At 35.5% G+C, this 15658-nt stretch overlaps 3 protein-coding genes across 4 annotated transcripts; 2 read left to right on the forward strand and 1 right to left on the reverse strand.

Moving 5' to 3' along the window:
* The first annotated feature begins 845 nt into the window (after positions 1–845).
* Positions 846–5821, forward strand: LOC141672127 (internal alternative NAD(P)H-ubiquinone oxidoreductase A1, mitochondrial-like). 2 transcript variants are annotated; one of them, XM_074478623.1, is made up of 9 exons: positions 846–978; positions 1636–2246; positions 2390–2603; positions 3452–3612; positions 3695–3760; positions 3850–4013; positions 4097–4211; positions 4961–5140; positions 5355–5821. In XM_074478623.1, exons 2-9 carry the CDS (start codon positions 1665–1667, stop codon positions 5508–5510), a joined length of 1638 nt encoding a protein of 545 aa, XP_074334724.1. In that variant the 5' UTR covers positions 846–978; positions 1636–1664; the 3' UTR covers positions 5511–5821. The 2 variants fall into 2 exon arrangements, with proteins under 2 accessions (XP_074334724.1, XP_074334725.1); XM_074478624.1 differs by lacking the exon at positions 5355–5821 and adding an exon at positions 4566–4617 and having other exon boundaries at positions 4961–5099.
* Positions 5822–7343: 1522 nt separating this feature from the next.
* Positions 7344–8057, forward strand: LOC141671277 (uncharacterized). Its single transcript, XM_074477466.1, has one exon. It carries the CDS (start codon positions 7450–7452, stop codon positions 7891–7893), a length of 444 nt encoding a protein of 147 aa, XP_074333567.1. The 5' UTR covers positions 7344–7449; the 3' UTR covers positions 7894–8057.
* A 178-nt stretch (positions 8058–8235) lies between these two features.
* Positions 8236–15388, reverse strand: LOC141671276 (secretory carrier-associated membrane protein 3-like). Its single transcript, XM_074477464.1, has 12 exons — positions 15154–15388; positions 14004–14117; positions 13839–13901; positions 13435–13468; positions 13097–13219; positions 10878–10940; positions 10672–10765; positions 9652–9697; positions 9503–9570; positions 9231–9279; positions 8936–9001; positions 8236–8587 (listed from the first exon to the last, which is right to left on the reverse strand). Exons 1-12 carry the CDS (start codon positions 15214–15216, stop codon positions 8501–8503), a joined length of 870 nt encoding a protein of 289 aa, XP_074333565.1. The 5' UTR covers positions 15217–15388; the 3' UTR covers positions 8236–8500.
* Positions 15389–15658: the final 270 nt, after the last annotated feature.

Below are 15658 nucleotides of genomic sequence, written 5' to 3' on the forward strand. Positions count from 1 at the left end.
GTTCGGTTCGGTCAGTAAAAATTTAACAATTCGGTTTTTGGTTTGGTTCGGTCGACCGAATGCTCATTGACGTTCTATTTTTTTATTTTATTCTTGATAGATTTTCTCTCTGTATCTTTCGATCTATCAAAAAAATCTTGCTAGTATTAATTTTATAACAAATGAATATACAGTTCAGCTCGTCAGAAATCATGTTTGCTACTATATTAATCAGTGTTCGATTCCATATTTTTTCAGAATAGTTTTTTCTTCTGTTATTTTTACCTTTGTTTCTTGTTTTTTTTGTTTTCACCTCAAATTGTTTAAAATTTTTAAAATTACGATCTAAAACCTGCCCCTCTAAATTTTCGCTATGTGTCCGTCAGAGGAAAGTTTTTTTTCCGTGTCAACAAAATCTCTCGTGTTTTCTTTTGTTATTTTCATATTTTCTGTTTGTTTTCTGTTGGTAACAAAATAGAGAGGGAAGTTTTTTGCTAACAGGTAGAATATATATCGAATATTCTAGGTTGTGTCACATGAATTATTTCCTATACACTACTTTTTTTTTTGAAATAACCTATACACTACTTGATATACTGGTATTTTATCGAAGCTTTCGGGTAAATCGGGAAAGAAATATACATTACAAATTACATTATTTTCGCTACCTTTCATGCATAATTTCCTTAAAAAAATGTACAAATAAAAATTATTACCATAAACATAAAAGCATGACTAAGTTGAACTTGAAGGGACATTGGTCAGTTGGTCAACACAAAGTTTCTTGCTCCACAAGTAGCTACCATAAAATATCTCGTGTATGTACGGACATGTCATGTGTATTTAATTTATATTTCCTCATATTCTGGAGATGTGCATTACTAGTAGTCTTTATTTTTATTATTAATTATTAATATTAATTCTTGTGTTGTGCGCCGTCACTCCTCTGTTTCTTCATTCTAGCTTCTTCTTGCACAGCTTGATACAGAATACACACATGTATTAGCTCTTCTTAGTTTCAGGCTTTTGTGTTTATATTTATGTTTTTATATGTGTGTTATGCATTTGCTAATCCTGAATATTTATTTAGTTTTTTTTTTAAAATTATTATTTCTTGATATTGCTATGTAATTATTAAATAGTCCGGTACTCATTCCCATTCCCCCGATTCTCATTCTCATCAACAGTCCAAAACGCGCTTAATAGTTGTATAATTTCACTGATATAATTGGTTTATAATGCTAGGAGCACACACCAAATATTGTTCTATTCTAACCGATATTTTGTTAATGTATTAGTTGCTTTAGTTATGATTTGCCTAACTGGTAATAATAAACAGAGTTGTCATAATTATTTCTGTGATATTGCTCTTGGTGTTGCCATCAGTTGATGAGCATAGCCAAGTTTGTCTTGTTTTACTTTGGTCCTAAAAACAACTGTTGTCTTGCCTTGCTTGAGTTTGCTGTGACTGTTTTGGATTATAGCTCTAGATGTTTTAAACTCTTGTCCTTAGCTCACATTCTAATGGAGAAACTTATGGACTTGTATTCCTATATAAGACTGTGTGCTGCAATAAAGCGTTTTACATTCGTTTAAAATTACGTAACGTATCAAGTATTTTCTTTTCTAAACACCTAAACTGGCACTAAATTGCAGATCTCTTACTACGAGCTAATAGAAAAGATATGGCATTGGCAAGAATCGCAAGGAATGGTTTGAGACGGTCTGGTTCCGTTGGAAGTTATGCAAGTCACAATGATAGCACCTATGAGGGATTATCAACTTGTAGTTATTCAGGGACATCTGTTGGAAATGTTATACCGGGCTGCAATTTGTCATACCTTACAAGCATCAAGAAGGTTGATCAAACAATGTTTGGGAGCAGAGGAATAAGTGTGACCCCTCATTACCAGTTTGCTCAAGCAGAGAGAATTGTGGAGGAATCTGATTCAGAATACGACTACCAAAACTATCCCAGTTTAGAAGCGACAAAGGCAGGTGAAAAGCCTAGAGTGGTTGTCCTTGGAACTGGATGGGCAGCATGTAGATTTCTAAAAGGGATCGATACCAAAATTTATGATGTTGTTTGCATATCTCCAAGGAACCACATGGTTTTTACTCCTCTGCTTGCATCAACTTGTGTTGGAACCTTAGAATTCCGTTCTGTAGCTGAGCCAGTTACTCGAATACAATCTGCGCTGGCCAAGAATCCTAAATCCTACTTCTATCTGGCAACATGCACAGATGTAGACACGGACAAACATGAAGTGAGTAGCTATAACTGCACTTTCGTTAACCAAGAACATTTTACAGGAACTTCATAATTATATGCTACTACACTGCGATATCTTAATACTTTAAGATTTCTGTTTCTATGTTTTATTGATGGCTAGTTGTTTCTCCCAACCAGGTGTATTGTGAAACAGCTGCTGATGTTGGACTCCCAGATAAGCCTTACCGCTTCAAAGTTTCATATGACAAGCTTGTTATTGCTGCAGGATCTGAACCCTTGACTTTTGGTATAAAGGGAGTAAAGGAACATGCACATTTCCTTCGTGAAGTAAATAACGCCCAAGAAATAAGGAAGAAGCTTCTGTTGAACCTAATGCTCTCACAAAATCCAGGTTAATATTTTACTTCGAGAGTCATGATATGCAAGATTGCCACAATATTTGTCTGTTTGTTCTTGACAGCAGTTAAGTATATGACAAGGGGTTTGCTAGATTTAGTAATTTATACTCCTTTCCTTGCAACATTAGTAGTAGTTCTTACTGATAAACTGCTTCTTATTGTGATTAGTGACCATAACTTGTGTAATTCAGCAAATGTTCAGTCCTGTTACATAACATAACTTGGGTTCATTTCCTTACGGCAAGAATGTCAAGGCAATGCTGGCTAGTGGATTAGTTTAAATAATGTAACAGAAGCAAACACATCGACATGTATATCAAAAAAGATGTGCCACTATAAAAAATAATTTGAGATTTATATCATACAAAAGTAATACTCCTAGTTAACCAATGTTGTCCATTTAGGCATCTATTCTTTATTTGTTAGTCACTTCTGCGCAGTCCAAATGTCAATCAGCACTTTCTGCACTCCAACTTCATCTGATAGACCCAATATTTTAACACATTAACACATAAATCTGACTGGTATTATGATTTACATATTTTCCATCATGGATTGTTTTGATTCAGAAGTATAGAAAGCTCTGTTTGCGGAAAGCCTGAGTGTAATATGTTATCTGCCAAGTAAACTATTGGAGTAAAAATATTGGTGCTTCCTTTTTTATACATTTTCGGCTGTTGTTTAAGTGGCTCCTGAGAATATTAGCTTTATCAAATACTTGATATATAATACAAGTTGATATCTTATTATTATCATCACATCAAGAAAAATATATCACCTTCTGTATGTTTATATACATTGAAGATGAATGTTAGTTTTCAACATGGTATGTAAATTGCAGGCATATCAGAAGAAGAAAAGGAATGCCTGCTACACTGTGTAGTTATTGGAGGAGGCCCTACAGGAGTAGAGTTCAGTGGCGAGTTGAGTGATTTTATCATGAGAGATGTTCGTCAAAGATACACTCATGTCAAAAACTACATCAAGGTCACCCTCATTGAGGTATGGTTAATATTTATTAGATACCCATGTAAGCATTTTACAGCAACTTTTTCACTCATTGTTATTATATGTTTGCAAATAGGCAAATGAGATTTTATCATCATTCGATGTTGGACTGCGGCAGTATGCCACTAAACACTTAACCAAGGTAAATCCATTTGCTTTTCTATCTATTAGAGGATTCTTTTTAGTAAAATTTGCACTATTACCGACATCAATATCTATTATATATATCAGCATGGAGTCCGACTTGTCCAAGGCGTTGTGAAAGAGGTGCACGCTAAAAAGATAGTTCTGAGTGATGGGAGTGATGTTCCTTATGGCCTTCTGGTCTGGTCCACTGGAGTGGGTCCATCCGAGTTTGTGAAATCACTAAATCTACCCAAGTCCCATGGTGGACGGTATATTCCTCATTAAATTTACCTTTCTGTGTCTCGACTGATACAATCCTGAAGTAATGTACTGACTTGACTTTACACTGTAGAATTGGTGTTGATGAGTGGCTCCGTGTTCCTTCCGTGGAAGATGTTTTTGCACTTGGAGATTGTGCTGGTTTTCTTGAACAGACAGGAAAGCAAGTGCTTCCAGCTTTGGCTCAGGTATGATGCCTTCTGCTCTAGTTGTGCACATTATAACTGCTAAACAATTTCACATTTCTTTTTCGTTGCTCTGTTTGTTAGAACATTAACTAGATGACTCTAGGAAGATCATGAATTACACCTTGGATTATATACACTAATATGTCAACAAGATGCCTGTCAATCGCAGACAAGGACTGAGGTAATTTGTTTAAATTGTGGATGACCAGCGAAGCTGATAAAAAGAATAGGAGTTTGAGTTTAATATGTCTGAATTGGTCATGCAAATGTATATTGGGTGACTGACCACCAGAGATGAATATTCATAACACAATAAAAGATGAAATATCTAAATTCCTGTATGGTCTGGTGCAGGATACAATTGTAACCAACATTGTAGCAGTGTGATCCTATTCAATACCATCTCGTAAGCATCGAATTACTAACGTATTAGTAAATTGTTAGACAAACTGATCTGAACACCAAAAGATGTGATGTTTAACTAGGAATTTTGTGATATGAAAGACTTTCTACAAAATTCCAAATGATGAAGAATTGCTAATGAAAATATTTATATGAGTTGCTGGTATTTTGTTTATATGAAAAACAGTTTAATAAGCATGCCAATTAATCATGGGACTGGTAGAATTTTTTCTTTCCAACTTCCCTGAAGCAACTCATTCAGCTGCTGTTTATATCTAGCAAGCTTTTCCCTCTCTGGATTTGTTTTAGGTATTTATCCTTAATTTATTTCCACATCTTTCGAGTAGGTTGCTGAGAGGCAAGGGAAATATCTTGTGAAATTGTTCAACAACATTGGACATCAAAATGGGGGAAAGGCTTTCTCAGCAAAAGATGTAAATCTGGGTGAGGCTTTTGTCTACAAGCATCTTGGAAGCATGGCCTCTGTCGGTCGTTACAAGGCTCTAGTTGATCTAAGCCAGTCCAAGGTACTTATGCCAATATTATCATAAATACATTATATTTATATCAAAGTTTAGAACCTGAAAATACCCCAATATCTGAACCTAAATTTGTTAATGAGTAAGTCACCCCCAACATCATTTGTAACTGCATTTGATATGGTTGTAGAGCATAAGAAAACACGACATCTTCTACTTATCATTACACTAATAGAGATTGACTTTAAATTGTATAAAACAGGATGCCAAGGGACTCTCATTTGCAGGATTTACAAGTTGGCTGATTTGGCGGTCTGCATACCTGACACGTGTAGTGAGCTGGAGAAACCGTGTCTATGTTGCTGTGAACTGGGCTACCACATTAATCTTTGGCAGAGACAATACAAGGATAGGATGATCACCAGAACAAATAGAAAAATCATATTTATGCATTTCATCAGTTGTCATCTTTGGCTCACGTCTAAGGTAAAAGTGTAGAATTACTATTCAAATCAATGCTTAATAACTTTAATAGCTTGATTATGTCCGGTGAGAATTAGATAGACAGTAGACGGGAAGCTACATTTGCAAGAAACAAATTAAAATCTTTCATGTAATACGAATATTCAGCAAGTCATATTATATTTAATCTGTTACTGCTCCAGGCATCGATCAAAAGCATGAAAACCATTTGTTACCGAGTTTTTTTTCACTTCATCTGCCGTGATATACTGATTGCTGGTATCTTGTTTCTGAACACTGTATTGTAATCCAGGAAAGGTTAAATATGTCAAAATAGGCATACATCATGAAGGCATGAAAAGATGGTTATAGTTTTTGTTGTTGCTTACCCTATATAACAATGTAAGCTAATGCAGGATAGTAATATATAGCATAGCAAGAATCTGTCTTTAGTATTTACATATTACAAACTGATTTTGCAATATAACATAAAGCAATACTATTATAATTTTTTTTAAATTAATAATATATATATATATTATACATGTAAAATATAATATTTATTTATTATTATTAGTAACCGGTTCGGTTGAAATGTATAACCGGAACCGAGCCATTTAGATCAGTTAGGTTTTCTATTTTTTGGTTTTGGTTTCGGATCTGTTTCTTTTTGTTCGGTTTTCTTCAATTTCGGTTTTAAATGGGTTTTTTACTCCACCCTACTTTTCCAGGTCCTGTGAGTTGAGATGGACATACTTGACTTTATTCTAGACACTAGCGGTACTTTGTCATTAAAGAAGAGGATGGGGGTTGGGAATTTGTGTAAATGAATCAAAGTCTATGCAATCATGTTGATATAAGAAAACTTAGAACTGTGATAATGCTACTGGGGGCATGGATTTAATAGACCTACCTACATATCTGTACATTTAAGACTCAAAATCTCATATATAGATTGAATAAATACCTGATTCAATTGTCTGCCCTCCCACACCCACTGGTTCTCACATGACCATGTTTACTAGAACAATAGTAGTGTGATTCATTACAGCACAGGTGCAAATATATTGAGAATATGTATGTTTACTCAATATCAGGCAGCATTTTTGTGTTAGTCTTCTAGGAGCCTGGGACTCTTTACATCTGCTGTCTCACAATCTGGCTCGGAAAGGATTTATAATTTTTACTGTCACTGTACTAGATCTCTTTAGTAATGGCATTAGCTAAAGCCTAATTGTTAAATTGTATATCAGCTTGATATTTTCTTGCTAGTTTCTGTGAGGTCCTGGCTCTGTCACAGTTTTGACAGATGCTCAAGTATAGCTTAGTTAAGGGATCCAACAACTAGCTTTGACCTTTTCACCTTCATGCGGAGTACTATTAGAACAATACATACTGTATATATCTTCATGGTCCCTGTAATTATGATGCCTACCAGGCTACCAACAATAACATGAACTCAAACATATATGTCAATATCAGCCCTCCATTACTGCAGGCGAGCAAAACTTGCGCTTCTGGCTCCTACAGTAAAGAGCCCAAAAATTTCCAACTCGTAAATATATATAAAATTGCAAGATATATGTATGTAATGCGAGGGTCATATAAACTGATTTTGACTAAGATAACGTGAATACAAGGGGCCAGCCTTGAGCTATGGAAATAATATCGTCCCTAATTTATGCTCCTTCTAGAGTTCAACTGTTATCTACTTGTATCATAAATGCTTATACTCTTTCTTTTGGTCTAAATCACACATGTCTCTTTTGAAACTAGACTCTCAGGTTTTCTATTATACAAAAAAGAAAGGTATCTGCAAGGATAAGTGTTGTCTTAGTGTGTGTATATATATACTGATTCCCTCCACTATATCTAGCACCCATACTACACACAAAATGAACATTTCCAAATTCATCTATATCTCCTCTCTCTTGCTTCTCCTCTGCCTCTCTCTCTCAGCCCTACCAGGAACAGCTACCAGAGCCCCACCGAAAGGCAGTAGCAGCAACAGTGGTGGTGGCAACTTCCCTGGTAGCGGGAATTATGGATATCCTGGTAACATACCACCAGCATATCGTGGAATCATTGGTGGCGGTGGATCAGGAGGATGGGGTGGCGGATATGGTGGTCCAAGTGGTGGCTCTGGCAGTGGTGGGGTGGTGAGGCCTGTTGTGACATGCAAAGTTAAGGGGCCTTGTTATGGCAAAAAACTGCAGTGTCCGTCCAAGTGTTTCAGTTCTTGGAGTCGTTCCGGTAAGGGCTATGGTGGTGGAGGCGGTGGAGGGGGATGCAACATGGACTGCAAGAAGAAGTGTACTGCTTCTTGCTCAACTGAGTAAGTGTGTTGAACACCACTCTACAGCATGCAGCGCTACCACTAATGATACATACACACCATGATATATGAAATATCAGGTCCTGTTATTGGTAATATATATGTATGTTTGGTGTATGAGTATTACTTAAATGAATTATACTACTACCATTAAGATTTTGATTTTTAGTTTACTTTTTATGTTAAATTTACACGTTTTTCCGCTTTATAAAGTTTGAAATTTGAGTTAATGAGTACACACACATTCATGCTTGCCTTGCCTACTTATGTTAAGTAAACTCTGAGCGAAATTAGATTAAAGCTTTCTGGAGTACCAAGTCAAACTGTCAAAGTCAAAGGCGCAACATATTAAAACAGGGGACCAGTGAAAATTGGAATAAGATTTACAGCAGTTGTCATGACTCTGTTTTCAATACATCAGATATAATGCTTCTACAATTTTCATATCCAACAGATGATATACACGTCACAAGGAAAGAAAAATTTAATGAAAATCACAGATATTAAACTTAATGGTCAAACGATTAAGGCCTAAGAGGAACAACCCTAGCTGCAAACAATGTGGGGGCAATCGGTATTACTATCACACACGCTCGGGGTAATACAGTGGTTTACATTGCAGCTCTGAAGGCTCCTCTTGCAGCATCGCGCTTCATTTCTGCTGCTTGGCCACTACCACGGAAGTACATGTATACTTGCTGCATAGATATATACAGAGGAATAATTAGAAACAACAGGCATGTTGACTAGATTTGAATATCTAATCTTATAATCCCTTAGTCCCTTTCAATTGTTTATATTTCTGAGGAAGTGTCCGGCACACATTTTAATGTGCATAAAAAGTATAGTTATGTAACTTATTTTTACAATTTTCTTTTTCCGAATAAAAGTTGAATGTTTTAATTCTTATTCAGAAAAACAAAATTGTAAAATAAAATTACAGAACTATACTTTATATGCACCTTAAAATGCGTGTCGGACACTCTCTAAAAAATGTTAACAATTGAAAGGGACGGAGGGAGTAATAAATGAAACTGAAAAGATACCTGAATAACCCAAATACTGAGCACCGACTCAAGGCAGAATAGTCCAAATCCAACAAAGTAGAAAATCTGAACACAAAATGTTAAATAACCATTGTCATTTAAGATATTTTTTCATATAAATGCCCTGAATCTTCTTCCATGTTCCAAAAACTCGTTCAAAGATTTGAGAAAGAAGATGCTACAATGACTAGGTAGCTTGATAGCATTATAGTAAGGTCTTGTTCAAAAGAACCAGTCAGCAAAGAAATAATAACACTACTGCACAACAAAAAATCTAAAAAAGGACTGAACTTACCCCAACTATAGCATGATCACCAATGAGATCAACCGCAGGTAAAATGCCTCTGATAAGATGTAAAAATCAGCAAATAAAATGAATACTCGTATGTCTGTATATAAATTCATTAGAACATAGCTCAAAAATCTTTGCGTAAATTTACAGTATCAGTTAATAGAGCCGCTACACATGCAGGCAAGGAAATCCTAGGTTATAATATCATTTGTCAATATTTCTATTTTCCAATTAAGTAGGTTAAGGAAAAGAATTAGCATCTGAGTAGGACTTACGCAAGTGATTTCCCTTTGAAAACTACAGGAGGAGCCACCGCAGCAAAGATAACAAAACCAATGTGAACCTGGAGAGCGGAGATAAAACGAGGGTGATGATCTTGTGGTACATTCAGATAGAAGGCACTCAACGAAGTCAATACACTTACCAGATAGAAGAGGAAAAACCATGCAAACTTGAAAGCACCTTCACTCCTGAAAACACAGAATGTATTGTACAAGGTCGATTAAAGAAGGTACAAACTACGTGTACTCATATTCGGTCAGAAGTGCTTTTCAGATAAATTAGCAAGGATATGTTTCATGACATGCTGGAGAAAATATATTACAATTTACGCAATTTTATCTATATGGAACTGGCACTCAGCTTTAAACAAATTCATGCAACTTACGGAAGTGTGATAAACCTTTCAATTAAATTCTAAAAGGTTTGACAAAGGTTATAAGCTTCTTTCAATCAGGGTTTCATTTGAAACTAAAGCCACTCAGCAAGTTTACATATTTGAGCAAGTGGAATCTCTTTTAAGAGCAAGTCCAATGCAATGCTATAAGTGGTGCCATTTCTATAATTTGAAACCAAATGTCAAAAATTTCAACTCCAAAGGAGTTCTATACTTGGATCCAAATATGCATATATGCATTCTTGGTTCTAAATTTGAAACCAAGGATGCATTTATGCATCTAGCCACATCATCAAACTACTACAAACGAGATGGATGTTGTTTTGCTTTAAATGAAACTTAGGGGAAAGTGACAAAATTTAGGTAAATTTAGAAATATTTGGTTTCAAAATGCATCTAGCATTGGAGTTGAAGTTTTATTTTAGCATCAAAAGACACTTTTTGGTGCCAAATTATAGCAATAGCTATAGCTATTTTGCATTTTGCACTGGACTTGCTCTAAGACTGTAAACACTAAGAAAGACTGTAGTCTCTGTTCCTGGAAAAGAGAGTTCTCCGTCCTAATGTGAAATTACACCAAATGGTAAAACTAATTTTGTCCTGCTTCCAGATCACAAATTTACATGTAATGAACAACATGCAACAATACCAGTACGGTGAGTTAATATAAATAATGATTTTGAAGACAAAAAGAAAAACCTAAATCACAACAAAGTGAATCAGTTTAACAGATGAAAAGAACCAGTTCAGAAAGAGAAAGGAATGTACCTAAAAGCACGATAAAGTGGACGATACCACAACACATAGGCTAACGGGACTCCTGCTATGAAGTAGATGATGGACAGAAACCAGATTTTTGGATCTAGAAAGGGGAAAAAATGTGAGCTGTAACATAATTAGGACAGCTACCACTTACATAGTTGAATTGGACAAACATATAGGCACTGTGAAGATCAGTTTGGAGCTTGAATTACCTTCTCCTTTGATCCATGCTGTAGAGGTGGCAATGATATTCCAGAAAAGACAGAGTACTAGTCCTGTTTAAGATTACAACAAGAGTACAGCTATAAATCTTTCATTGCAAAGCTTTTAAATGCATAGTAGTCAAATTAACTCAAAAAACATTGCACGCACAACCTTAAAAAATAAATGGGCCTAAATTAGGAGATCCCTATCGCACGCTATGCATGATACATACTGCATAGGACATCAACTCAGATTTAAAGAAAATATAGGTTAAACCTATTAGGCTTCATGGGTTTGCTCTATATATAATTATGATAGTACATGTCTAGGCTTCATAACTAAAATGAAATAAGGAAGAGGGCTACTTCATTAAGGATGAAAGAATTCATCTTAATTCTTACGACCCAATGGATATGAGTTTTTACAAAGACCCACCCACTTTGAATAATATTGATTTCACATTAATCTCTAGATTACAACACAGATCGGTAGCATATAAGCCAAAAAAGAATAGGATTACTAATAATGTTATCACTAATAGCAAAGCATGATATGCATATTAAGCACTCCTCTTCACACCTTGAGGTTTTGGAATATTTGGTGACCTAGTATGTAGTACCGATATTCTTAAATTATTTAAATCGAACATGGGTGCGGGTGCGGGCGCGGCGGTGCGCAATGCGGGGATACATGAATTCGGCGATTTTCAAAATATGGGGATTCGGGTGCGGAGGGATACAGCACAATAAAATATAAATATATTTATTATATATGACAAAAATATTAAATAAAGTATTAGAATTTTATTTTAATTAATATATTTACATAAATAAATAATTATTTAAATATAAAGTTTTCAAATTCAATTTTATTTTCAAATCATGGTATCTTGGGTGTGGTGATCTGTATTTTAGATGTAACCTTCATATGTCCACTCAATTTTTAATAATATTATTATAACCTAGAAAGTTGTGCAGCCCATCTGACCTCTTTAGCTCACTGTATACTTTCTTGCGCCCTTTCCCACATATTATACACACATTAGACACTGTACTACGACCGCAGATCGGCAACAATTGAACGCCGGAAAACTGAACACCGGAAAACGGCGACGAAAAGACGACGGTGACGACAACTGTCTTTTTCTCATCTCACTCTTGGCTTGTAATTACGATTCATGCCATTACCGAACCCCCTTCCCGCACCCCCCACGAATCGGAGCAGCAAAGTACGGTGACACGCCAGGTGGCGAATCCCGTACGTATCTGGCCGCACCACCGCGCACCCGAACGTATCGGGTGCGCAGTACGCTGGGTAGGTGCCGCACCCCTGCTTTCCAGGACGGCACACTTGTCAAGGTCTGCATATTCTTAAGCATGTCAATGAACTTGGTAGATATCACAATTTCGGGTGCGCAGTACGCTGGGTAGGTGCCGCACCCCTGCTTTCCAGGACGGCACACTTGTCAAGGTCTGCATATTCTTAAGCATGTCAATGAACTTGGTAGATATCACAATATTTTTAAATACCCACCACAGACTCCTTGGCCTTAACATAAGTCTGGGTTCTTTAAAAAAATGTGAAGATCTTAACGTCTTTAACAATTAACCTTCTGAAACTTAAGTTACCGCTCGGAAGAGAACCTTTCGGGCATAAGAAGCAAGTTTCTTCTGAATATCATTATTTTGCTTCCTCATAGTACGTTTCATGACCCATCCGCGACTTTGGTGGAAGTTAGATTTCCGTTAATTAGGATATAGATTTTGATCAGTTGTGCGGATTAGGAAAGTATCATTGATTTAGGATCTTATTAAAATATAAAACTACATCAAGAATATTTAGGTGCCTCATTTCCCAAGCTAAAATGAGACTCTATCTTCAACATAAGTATTGTAATCTCCCACATAGTGAAAATATATATTTAAATTATTGATTGTTTAGATTTCTCTGTAGTAATGGGTGACAATTCACACAATTCCTCTTTAATGTGATCGAGAAATTTTTTGGCAGTGGTTCATCTTTAGCTGATCCCCCAATCCATCTCATGTGAATTTTGTTCTTATTATTTCTAAATCATGTACCACATCAAAGATATACACCAGCAAAGATTTAAGGAAAAAATGTTTAGAACCCCCCCCCCCCCAAGCATAGAGCTATCAGTAGACAACAATATTATAATATGAGTTTGATAACAGATATATAACCCATCGGATATTAACAAACCAACCTAAGTATGTTGTAAACGCCACATACTGCAGTTTCTGTAGATGAATCGGTATTTCATTAGCAATGTCATGATGAATTATTGGAAAAAATGGTGGCCAGTTTTTCTCCTCCAAAACAATACCGGCTGCAATAAAAAAGGAACAACTCCAGTGTCAAGATTTTCACTACTAGGACACAAACAATCTATGTGAATGCCATAGTATCATATTTTAGAGTGGTACTATCACGATGTACAGAAAAACAGGCTAGAATGATGATCAAGGACATTTGTGAATATTTGCAAATTAATAACATAAAGTAAAAGAAAAGAAGTGTTGAAGTCAGAAGATCATACAGTACCTCGTGATGCAGCTTCTTCTTTGCGTCGTACTTCCTGCATAGGAGGCAAAATCAGAAGTATATTACATTTGTAAAGCCATTTGGTAATCAAAGAAAGGTAACGAAACATTTACACTTATGATAACGGTGACGTGGTGATATAATGGAAGGTATTCAAAAAAAGATTGAAAGACAAACAGTGTGCAGACAGAGTAAAAAAAAACTACATAAAATGTATCAAAGAGTTAGGGGACATCTTTATTAGTATTGGAGTTGCATAATCACTGCATTCACCGCTTCTACTGATGCAAAGCAAAGATATTTGAGCATACTGTGTATGAAATACTGAAATCACATCAAATACAACACTTCCCTTTAAATGGATTACCGGTGTGAAAATATGTAAAAAAAATTAATATGCGTACCTGTTCCCTTCTGTTCAGTTCAGTCTCCTTAGCTTTCAACTCCCTCTCTTTACTCTTTAAATCCTATATTTAGAACAGAAAATACGTTTTACAAAATAGAGTAGTGAATACGAGAGTGAGCCAAATTAATGTTTTTGACATATTCACCAATATCCAGACACTTACTGCAGCTGAATCAAGTGGAATATCTACAGAGGCATCACGGTCGTAGAAATCTGTAGGTTCGTGAGGAAGGGGTTTGAGCCTTGAATTTGCAGCAGGTGGAGCACGCCCGGCATTCTGGTATTCCATCAATATAATTTATGTTAGGGACCAATAAAGTATGATGTCTAAGTAGTCCTATAAACACAACATAGTTAATATCATCTTTTATAACCTTACAAGTGAACTACAATTCTCAGAAGACAAAAACATCATGCTACATGTAGAAGAACTGCGACTACGAAGAAAAACGATACTTAACTTTGGTGTCCTACTACTTTCTAAAGAAGAATAATGTCACTGTTGTAAGATACACGTAAAATTTTGTTTTCGGTCCTTTGATTTTCCTTTAACTGTAGGGTCCTAAAGTCAAAAGTAAACAAACGCTTGGCTACTAACCAATTGCAATCTTGTCTTTTACAAAGAGAAAAAAAGTAAAAATGAACTTGAAATAGCAAAACATAGTTTCGAAAAGACACATGTATAAGAGATTTTTGATAGCCTATCAAAGTGAGTACCTCGATTCTCTATAACATATGTAGTATAATCTTACAAGATCAAGAACGTATTGAGCACCATTATGACAATTGCAATAATATAACCTAAAACCACTTATTCTAAGGCATTAATAAAGAATAAAAAATGAAAAAAATCTTAGTTGCTCACAGAGAAATGGGCGGGATATAAAGAGCTGCACAAAAACAAGGATCCTGAATATTACAAACACAAAATTAAGCATAGCCTTGTGCTCAAATGACAATCAATTTCAAACTGAGAACCCGGTGATTTGTATAGCTAAAACTCGTGATTCAGATACAAATTCCTAAAGTCCAGTCACAAACATCACTAGTAATTTCCATTCAAACCAACACTTCCAACAATACAAATCACCCTTCTAAGCAAATTCTCGAAACTTTTGCTCTATATACAAAACAAACAATTACCAACAAAAAATAACACCAATTAAAAAAACCCAAAAAGGGTCAAACAGTAGCAGCAAACAAGCTAGTACCATCAAAACAAAACTACAAATAGTACTAACAATCAATCAGCTACACAAATCTGCAAACTATACATACATGCTTTTGTAAGAATATATTAAAATTGGACTTACAGAGAAGGGATTGACTTCTTCATCTTCTTGGGCGAAAGGGTTTGCATCATATCGACTCGCCATGCTAACTTCAATTATTAACTTAAGTTTAGAGAGAGAGAGAGAGAGACGTAGGATGTAAAAGAGGCTTAATTAACGAGATCTAAATTTTAATTAGTTGTGTGTGTGTGTAATAAAAAACTAGGAGAGAGAAAGCTTAAGGTAGAAGAAATTTTTATTACAAGAGCAAAGGAGAAGACAGACGACTTATTACATTCTGGTCAGCTTCTGTCCCAATATTTAATATTTTTAATTTTTTGTAATAATTTTTTTCGGAAAAATAATTCATTCGTGCTAAACTGTGAGGGTTGTATAATTAACTGTCACCCGTGGTGACCAAGCAACAATAATGAAAATAAGGACAGTAAAGCAGGAAAGCTAAGAAAAAAGAGAGAGTAAAATACTGATTTAATTTCATAAAAACTAGTGTAAATGCCCACAAAATTTCCATGAGAATTCGAAAAAT

Source organism: Apium graveolens, chromosome 7 (assembly GCF_009905375.1).
Source record: "Apium graveolens cultivar Ventura chromosome 7, ASM990537v1, whole genome shotgun sequence".
NCBI classification, from domain to species: Eukaryota; Viridiplantae; Streptophyta; class Magnoliopsida; order Apiales; family Apiaceae; genus Apium; species Apium graveolens.

Coding starts and splice junctions, on each gene's coding strand:
- LOC141671277 (XM_074477466.1), top strand. CDS start 7,450: ATGAACATTTCCAAATTCATCTATATCTCCTCTCTCTTGCTTCTCCTC.
- LOC141671276 (XM_074477464.1), bottom strand. CDS start 15,216: ATGGCGAGTCGATATGATGCAAACCCTTTCGCCCAAGAAGATGAAGAA. Junction 14,118..15,153: donor AAGAAGTCAATCCCTTCTCT/GTAAGTCCAATT, acceptor ATGGAATACCAG/AATGCCGGGCGTGCTCCACC. Junction 9,698..10,671: donor CCACTTTATCGTGCTTTTAG/GTACATTCCTTT, acceptor CTGTGTTTTCAG/GAGTGAAGGTGCTTTCAAGT.
- LOC141672127 (XM_074478623.1), top strand. CDS start 1,665: ATGGCATTGGCAAGAATCGCAAGGAATGGTTTGAGACGGTCTGGTTCC. Junction 2,604..3,451: donor AATGCTCTCACAAAATCCAG/GTTAATATTTTA, acceptor TGTAAATTGCAG/GCATATCAGAAGAAGAAAAG. Junction 3,613..3,694: donor TCAAGGTCACCCTCATTGAG/GTATGGTTAATA, acceptor GTTTGCAAATAG/GCAAATGAGATTTTATCATC.